The sequence below is a fragment of the Gekko japonicus genome, unplaced genomic scaffold, assembly GCF_001447785.1.
Source record: "Gekko japonicus isolate JY-2015 unplaced genomic scaffold, Gekko_japonicus_V1.1 scaffold100, whole genome shotgun sequence".
NCBI lineage: Eukaryota > Metazoa > Chordata > Lepidosauria > Squamata > Gekkonidae > Gekko > Gekko japonicus.
In genome coordinates this window covers 1983325-1992870 of record NW_015167060.1, presented here as the reverse complement: position 1 = coordinate 1992870, position 9546 = coordinate 1983325, and the positions used below count along the sequence as shown (strand labels likewise).

The 9546-nt window shown below is 45.6% G+C and overlaps 1 protein-coding gene across 1 annotated transcript in view; it reads left to right on the top strand.

The window, feature by feature from the left end:
* Positions 1-9546, top strand: part of FAF2 (Fas associated factor family member 2) — an 18966-nt gene that overhangs the window by 4063 nt on the left and 5357 nt on the right. The window contains exons 3-8 of the mRNA XM_015412508.1: positions 3595-3729; positions 4620-4696; positions 5108-5246; positions 5470-5555; positions 5647-5738; positions 6929-7106. Coding sequence (XP_015267994.1) covers positions 3595-3729; positions 4620-4696; positions 5108-5246; positions 5470-5555; positions 5647-5738; positions 6929-7106 — 707 coding nt within the window. The remainder of the gene's footprint in view (positions 1-3594; positions 3730-4619; positions 4697-5107; positions 5247-5469; positions 5556-5646; positions 5739-6928; positions 7107-9546) is intronic.

Here is a 9546-nt window from a genome sequence, read left to right as displayed (position 1 = left end):
CAACAATACCGTCCCCGCACTTGGTCGAGGTCCAGGCAGAGACGTACCCCAACTCATCAGTCTCCGGACACAAGATGGAGACTGAGAATGTCTTCGGGAGGCCACAAACCTGCCTACCAAAAGCCAAAGTTCGGTTCCGGACAACAAGCTTCCCGCACCAAACAGCCCAAGCCCTCCAAGCAGGGTTTTTGACTTTCCTGTCACCGAGTCAGCTCATACCCGTCTCTTTCCTTTTATCCATGCCTGGCGTCTCATCACCTCAGACGAGTGGGTCCTGTCCATCTTGACCCGGGGTTACAAAATTCAGTTCCATCAGAACCCCAGCACTCCGATCGTCGTCTCCACGCCCCTTTCCCCACCTCTCCTCGAGGAGATGTCCATCCTTCTGCAGAAGGGAGTCATCGAAAGTGTACCACCACACCTCCAAGGGACGGGATTTTACTCCCGATACTTCAGTCCCGAAGAGAGACGGAGGCGTTCGACCCATATTAGATACGGCACTTCCATTCGGCCTTTCCAGTGCCCCGAGAGTTTTCACAAAGACTATGATTGTGGTTGCAGCTTTCCTATGACTCCGAGGGGTGTCCATCTACCCATACATGGATTGGCTTCTGGTGGCTCCTTCACAAAACATGCTCTGGTCTCGAACGTAACAGAAACTCTGTCACTACTGGACAACCTGGGCCTATTGATTCCCCACTCCTCCACTTGCACCTGCTGATGTGACCTTGGGTCAGTCACAAGCTCTGGCACAGCTGTTCCTGAAAGAGCAGTTTGTGTTCTCTCAGCCCCACCTACCTCACAGGGTGTCTGTTGTGGGGAGGGGAAGGGAAAGGAGTTTGTAAGCCGCTCTGAGACACCTTTGGGTAGTGAAGGGCGGGGTATAAATCCAATCTCTTCTCTTCTTCTTCTTCTTCTTCTAAAGGTCAATCAACAAAAGTCTCACCTGTGTCCTGTCCAGCAAATACAATATATTGGTGCTATCCTGGACTCAAACACATGCATGGCTTACCTACCTCCAGACAGGGCCGCAGACATCATTTCCCTAGCCATCATCGTTCGTACCCAACCCTCCATCACCGCCTTCCAAATCCAGAGGCTGCTTGGTCTTATGGCTGCAACTACATCAGTTCTCGTTTTTGCAAGACTCAAAATGCGTCCCTTACAACTATGGTTCATTCGCAAGTACGACCTGTCGAAGAACGCACACACTGTCGTCCTATCCACTCCTCCCAGCATACAGGACTCTTTACTTTGGTGGACTGTCCCTTCGAATATCCTTCAGGGAGCGCCCATCCACCCTCTGTCACCAGAGGTCACCATCACGACCGATGCTTCCCTGACGGGGTGGGGTGCACACTCCATTGGCCTTTCTGTTGGAGACAAATGGAACACACATATGAGGAACCGTCACATAAACGTCCTCGAACTCCTGGCCATACAATACGCTGTAACCAGTTTCCTCCCCCTTAATCAAGGGAAAATGTGTCGCGGTCCTAACGGACAACACCACAGCGGTATCCTACATCAACAGACAGGGGGCACTGTCTCTCTACGCCTCTGCATCCTGGCAATCAATTTGTGGGAGTTTTGCATCACCAACGGCGTATTCCTCGTGGCCACTTACATCCTGGGACGCATGAACGTGGAGGCAGACCATCTAAGTTGAGCAGGACTCAGCCTTCACGAGTGGGGGATGAACCCAACATACCTCCTCCCACTCTTCCACAGGCGAGGAGCTCCCCAAGTTTACATTTTTGCCACAAGGAACAACAAAAAGTGTCCTCTGTTCTGCAGTCAAGGAGGCAACGACCCGCAATCTCTGGGAGACGGCCTCCTTTATCCTTGGTCCTCGACACATCTTTACCTGTTTCCCCCCTTACCTCTGCTTCTGAGAGTGGTCCGCAGAATACTCAAGGACAACGTGGACTGTATCCTAATAACATCATGGTGGCCAAGACAACCTTGGTTTTCAACGGTCCTCGAGCTATCGCAGGGGATATACCATCAGTTCCCCCCGGCCCTGGACCTACTCCTTCTCTCAGACTCCTCCATCCTACATCACAACATAGCACAGCTGAAACTGACGGCATGGCAGATACCATCGCAGGCTTCTCCTTACGTGTAGTGAATGTCCTTTTAAATTCCAGGAAGCCTACTACTCGGAAGTCCTACGACTATAAATGGAGAAGATTCTGTTCTTTTCTGGGTGATGACGCCCCTCGAGCCACCTCAGCTGGCCTCAAAAGAGTTTTCCGTTTCCTTCTCTCCTTAGCTGACTCGGGACTTACCCACTCTTCGTTAAGAGTTTACTTAGCCGCTCTGTCGGCTTTTCATGTTCCAGTTGACGGATATACTTCATTTGCACATCCAATTTCCAAACTTTTAAAAAAAGGTTTGCTTCACCTTTACCCTTCTGTCAAAGCTCCAGTCGCTCCACGGGACCTTCCTCTAGTTCTACGCCAGCTCACGAGGAAGCCCTTCAAACAACTTGCAACATGCGAACTCAAACTCCTAGCGTGGAAAATGGCTTTTTAAATTGCTGTTACCTCGGCCAAGCGAGTGGGAGAAATATTGGCTTTCCGACACGATACACCTTATCTGTCCTTTCTGCCAGATGGAGTCTGCCTCGTCCCGGACATCTCCTTCCTGCCGAAGGTGGTGTCAGAGTTCCACCTGCAGGTGGAGGTCTTCCTCCCTGACTTCTTCCCAAATCCAACATCAGCGGAAGACAAACTACTCCACACCTTGGACGTTGAGTGGGCTCTCCTGTTCTATCTCACCAGAACGCGCCCAACTAGACGAGAATCACAACTATTCATCTCGTACGCTTCACTACGCCTGGGCACTCGCATCATGGCCCAGCGCCTGTCAAAGTGGATTGTAGGTCTAATCCATCTATGTTACCTACTCGCCAAACAGCCATTACCTGGCCCTATCAGGTCTCATTCTATCAGGGCTGTCGCGACTTCCACTGCCTTCCTCCAGGGAGTACCACTGCAAGACATTTGCAAAGCCACTACGTGGGCCACGCCTAACACCTTCATCAGGCACAATGCCCTAGACGTCCGTACCAACATCAGTAACAACATGGGACGTCACATTCTGTCTTCGGCTATGCAGTAAAAGACCTGCCAGCACCCTCCTCCAGGTGGGCTACTGCTCGCTAATCTCCCATGGGTGTTGAAGCACAGAGACCACGACGAAGATAAGCAGGTTGCTTACCAGTAACTGGTGATCTTCGAGTGGCCATCTGTGCATTCACATCACCCGCCATCCTTCCCCGCTGCTGTCAGCTTCTACATTTTTGAATAGGGGTTGATTTGCGGCAGTTTGTAGGAACTGGCGGGATGTCCGCGCCCACCCCTCTGGGCATGCGTGGTGGGGTTCCTGCGCATGCCCAAGGGACTGGGCACGAAAATCCGTTAAAAGAGCTTGCTACAGCACCGATCGATTCAGCGCGTGCGCACTAGATCCCATTGGTGTGAATGCACAGATGACCACTCGAAGATCACCACTTACTGGTAAGCAACCTGCTTTTCTTCAATAATAATGCAGTACTTTTAGTAACCTTTAGTGATCCTCCCTTTATAGGCAGCTGTTCAGGACAGACTGAATGAACAAGAGGGTGTCCCGAGTGTCTTCAATCCACCCCCTTCCCGACCACTTCAAGTCAACACTGCTGACCACAGGATTTACAGCTATGTTGTTTCAAGACCACAACCAAGGGCAAGTTATTTCATCACTGCATTTCTCTTAATTAGGGATGTTCTTTTTAACAGTACTATGAAATAACACAACTACAGGAAAGGGAAATATTTTCCTGCAAATGATGCCTGGATCTTGGAACATCTGTGTTTTGTCACCTTGGTTCAACTTGAATTTTTTAAATTCTTTTTTCTATTGACAATTATTCCTGTTTAAACTTCCCTTATTCCTTCCCCAACTGGCGTGTTTCATTTTTGTTCTTTATTTAAGATATTAGTATTCTGAAATCCACTTGCAGCCAGTCAAAATAAAAAAATATTATAAAGCGGGTTGCTAAAAATGCTACTGTAAAAATAAAATAGTTGCCCCAAACTGTGCACTTCAGCAAAATAAACACTTATCTTTTAGTGGAAGTCCTGTGTGAAGTAGTCCTTAGTTAGTATGTGTAGTGTTGGTGTTCTGTATGCTAAGAATATAGAAAGTAGATGATACTTAAGCCAAATTTTGGTTAATTGTTTTTAATATTTCCCAAATGACCTTCACAGTAAAGAAGATAATTTTTTAAATATATTCTTCTCAAAAAAACATTATTTTGTAGTGGTTAGTGTGTTAGACTACAACTGGGGAGACCTGGGATTAAATCCTTGCTCGGCCTTGAAGTTTACCTGATTACTTTGGCTATCACATTTTCTCAGTTTGTCTCCTTCAAAGAATTTTTAGGATAAAATAAGGGAGGGAAGAACCACCACAACTCATGAATGACTTGTGTGAGGTTAAACCTCAAGCTGGTGGCTTCCAAATTTGTGCTGTGATTTCCCCTCCCCCCCCATACACATGCTAAGAGATAAGACAGGTAAGATTGTATTTAAAAGAAATACACTGATAAACACCTAACTCTCTCTTTGTTTCAGGGCTTATTAGGATGGGGTTACTATTTGATAATGCTTCCATTCCGATTTACATATTACACATTACTTGACATATTTAGGTAAGTTTATTATATGTATGTGCTAGAGTTACTCCTTCTTTCTGAACTTCACCAGCATTAGCTAGATAAGGCAGGTACTGGTCCATTGGTGGACAAATGGCCAATTTTTGATAGCCTGCCTTTTCTTGCTAGTTGCTGAAACTCTTGAAGTGAATGCTGTTATAAGGGCACTTTAGTTCTGATCTGGCAAGCCACTCTTAATGTTCTTAAGCATGTGTGCATACTCAGGGCTTCTTAACACAGATTATAGTGATAGTACACCTGCTTTATAAATTTAACATGTGTTAGTAGACAATGGGGTTCTGCTTCTAAAAAGAAAAATAGAGCAGCCAAGAGTGGTCAGCCTACGACTGTTCTTGAGGGTCTGGATACTTGGGAAGCTGATGCTTCAACTTCTTTACATTTTCCTAGGTTTGCTTTGCGTTTCATACGCCCTGATCCTCGTAGTCGGGTCACTGACCCTGTGGGTGACATTGTTTCGTTTATTCATATGTTTGAAGAAAAATACGGAAGGATACATCCTGTTTTCTACCAGGGAACATACAGCCAGGTTGGTATTACTGACTCTGTGGTATGGGAAGTATGTTGGAATCATTTGGGGGGGGGGGGTGTCAGCTATGCATGATGATGTGGAGAAACTCTTGGCACAGTTTTTTTACGTGATCCGCATCATGGACTGTTTGACGGAAGCAAAATAGTATCTTGTTGACTGACAGTTATCCTTTGGGCACATTGCCAAACGACCTCTAAATTTATTTCTACTTTCTCTCAAGGCACTGAATGATGCAAAAAGGGAGCTGCGCTTCCTGCTGGTTTACCTTCATGGAGATGACCACCAAGATACTGATGAATTCTGTCGGTAGGTTAGTTGAGAATTTTCTTAATAAATTGAGATTTATGTGGGTTCTAGATGTGGCTTCAAGTATTTATCTCTTATTCACTCCCTACAGCAACACTCTGTGTGCACCTGAAGCGATCGCTCTTATAAATTCCAGGATGCTTTTCTGGGCTTGTTCCACAAATAAGCCTGAAGGATACAGAGGTAATGTTATCTTACCCAATTCTGCCTTGCTGATGTAACTTGCATTTTAATAACCTGTTCGGTAGGTTAGTCCCAGGTAATTGTGTATAGGATTGCAGCTTTAGACTGCAGTTTTATGTATATTTGCTGGGGAGGTTGGTTTTTTTTACTGTAATTATGGGGCATGCTCGAAGGGAATATTTAGAATCAGGCTGTCAAAATAGCCTCTTCTGGCAGCTGTTTTTCATGGGTTTTTTAAAATTCTGTTTCTTTTTATTAGATGAGTAAACAGCACCAAGGCAGTCTAGAAATCTTAGATAATATTTCAAGTGACTGAATAAGCACCTAAAAATTAGCACTGATGGCACCTTTTGCCTTGCTAAAAGTCTTATTCTTGCTGCTCTCGAGGACTGTGTTGATAAGAACATAAGGAAAGCCACATTAGATTAGGGCAGTGGCCTATCAAGGCTCAATACTCTGTGTCGTAGGGTGGCCAAAACCCAGGTGCCATCAGGAGGTCCCCCTGAATCAGGAACCTGCTGTGGTCTGTGGGTGGGAGTCTGCTGAATTCCAATTACCTGCCCACAGGTATAAAGAATAAAACTTTGTTGGTCTTAAAGGTGCCACAGGACTCAGACTTTGTTCTGTCCATAGTCAGATCATTTTAATCTCCTAGTGTCCTGAGAGAACTCACACTTGTCAGTGTGAAAAATCTACTTATGATTTTAGCTACTCAGTTCTGAAAACTATTATAGCCATCACCTTAAAAGTTCTCCTTAAGTCTGGAACTTGTCTTCTCTCTTGTCAACTCTCTTGTCTAGTACGGCTGATCCTTAAATACACCAGTTTCCTGGGGGAGGGGTGCTTTTAATGCCATTAACACTGAAGAAATCTTCAGTACCAGATCTCTAATACAAATTTACCATTGGAATGGATCTCATACAGGACAAATCCCTCTTCATCATAAGTACTGGCTATAAAAGCCTGAAGTTGGGGAGGGATTGTAGCACATGATTTTTATGCAGAAGATCACAGGCTTGGATAGTTAAAAGAATCACAGGTAGCAGAATTGGAAGAGGCCCCTTTCAGACAGCTGCCTTTTGAAACCTTTGTCTAGAAGAACAAAGGATTTAAGGCAGCCGTGTGTCTTCATAAGTGCCTTTGTGTCCTAAGACTGCCAGTAGTAGTGATTACAGGTTGTGTTTATCTAGTGTCTCAGGCTCTGCGTGAGAACACCTACCCATTCCTGGCAATGATCATGTTGAAAGATCGCAGAATGACTGTAGTGGGAAGGCTAGAAGGACTCATCCAACCTGATGACCTTATTAATCAACTGACATTCATCATGGATGCCAACCAGACATACCTGGTGTCTGAGCGCCTAGAAAGGTAAGCTGGTAACCTTCTCCATCTAATTGTGCTTTGAGTTCAGTCAAAGTGAACAAAATATAATCCACAAAAGGAACAGGCAACTGCGGCACTTGTGCTGAATGGGACCCATTTTGTTCAGCAAGGCAGTTCCCTTGCTCCTTCCCAGAATCAGGGGTTATAGTCAAGCCAGACTGTCGCAGCACCAAGCTCCAGGGCCCTTTTCGGACCTAGGGCAGTGCTGTCATGAACTGCAGCTCCTTCAGGTTCTACATCAGTACATTTGGTAGCCCTGCTTCCGACAGTGTGGTGCTGTACTGCACAGGCATGCTGTGTTGCCGCTCAGTGCGCTGGTTCCTGAGGCAGGTGCAGAAGATTTCCAGCTATCTGTGCTGTGCTGCTGCATCTCTGAAGAGCAGACACCTCATTGCTGCTGCCCACAGGGGGAGCTGTCTCTGTGCATAACACAGTGCTTATCTCTTACTCCCACCCCCATTTGCAGCCGCACCAACATGTTCACATGCAGTTGCTGCATTTATGTTTGTTCGAAGTCTGTGGCCACTAATGCTTGTGTCTGAAGACTGCCCACTGTGGTGGCCAACCTCATTTGAGTATTTGGGCTTATAGCATAACATTCCACCACAGGTGGAGAAGAGACCGTTATCTTCAGTTTACCGCTCTGTTAACATGACCTGATCCTCACGTATGCTAGTGGCAAGTTGTTTCTGTGGCGGAATTTGATTGCATAGGATGTAAGGGATTGAAACAGGTTGTGTGCATCAAACAAGCATGGACTAGTGTTGTATGGGAAGAGAGTGCCACCAGTTCACTCATTCTGGCTGTATCGTTGATTTCTGTCTTATTGCTAAGAAAAAAGAATGACTACCTGGTGCAAGTGAGCAGTCTCAAGATGCTCTCCTAAAAATGTAAGATTCTCAGTTCATCCAGCACCACAAAACAAAAGGCCAGCATCAGAGGCCAAGATTGTTAAGCAGTTGCTGGTCTCACACCCGCAGATGGTCTACCACTGTCTAGCACTAACAAGGCCATTTTCCTGATTTTTCCCTCATTGTTGCTTACCTGCACTTTCCAGAAGTGTGAGTAGATGTGTGGGTGACAGTGGCTGTGAGGAGAAGGAACATCAGCTGCCTGTCCTCTGACTCAGTTCTGCTCATGGGCCCACAGCAATCTGAAGACAGTATTGATAAAAGATATCCATACCCATGTGACCTAATAGAAGTCAAGAGTTAAAAGATACTGACCTTTTCAAGAGGAAGGTGGTTCTGTATGCATGGGCCTGCTGATATACAGAGACTTGGTTTTCATATGGTCAGGATTTTATTTCTATACCCATTTACAGCCAAAGGAGGAGAAAGGTTTTTATGTTAGAATGTATATCCATAACGTGTGTGCTTTCATATCGTGAAGTGGGATTCTTGGGAATGACAGGGTACCTTCAGGAGGGTCAGAAGTACGTGGATCTCTGGAGTGCATTTTTTGTCCACCCCCATCAAATTCTGAAAGTAGAAACCCAGTTAACCTAGCCCTTCAGCATGCCCATTTATCTGAGTGGAGGGGCTTGCCCTCCTGGCAAGAGGCCAGTGGGAGCATCTTTAGCCCTCTGTAACCAGAGGCAGTATAACCCCAGCCATCCCGCAGAAGGTCACCTGAACCCTTCATTTCCTCAGAGGCACCTTTTATCCCATACCCCAATAATATGTAGTAGAGATGGGACTATAAAGATTTCCCCCCCTTTCTTTGATTATTCATATTTATCTGGTTTTTATGGATTTCTCTTTAAGTAATATTTTATTAGAATGTTAGAAAGGCCTGTTCTATAGAAGGCTTTCCTCTTGTAGGTCTGATATTGTTAACAGACAACATAATAGGTACAAAGTTCATGATTCTGTAGTTCTTAAGAGCAAAACCTTGCAATGTCTGGGTCAGAGAAGATTTTAGTCTCGTATCAGTAATGAATACTTTTGTTTAGGATATGAAGAATCCTTGCCCATTATCATTTAGGTTAGGTTAAGTAAACACTTAGGTTTTACTTAGATTGACGTAGATATATGTTTCTTTACATCTGACAAATCAAAGGCTTATTACTCAAATTACCACTGTCTTTTGTAACCAGTTATGCTTTTTGAATATTGTTTTCTTGGTGATGTCAGTCCATGTATAAAATATCATGTATTTCCTGAATATCTCTCCCTTATATATAATTGAGTAAGAGGCAGAGTCACGCAGCGGAGACAAAATGCGCACCAACAGTGTTTCGACGCTTGACCTGTCCATCAGAAGCTTCCCCAGCTTCCATTGGCCGTGTCCCCTAAATCCCACCTCAGAACACACACACCCCGTCCAACTAGCCAGGGCTGGAGGGAATGGCGGCGGCAGCTCATCACTGCTCGCCGAGGCCGGATCCCCCCCCCTTATCGCACGCCTGTTTTTCCCCCGCCCA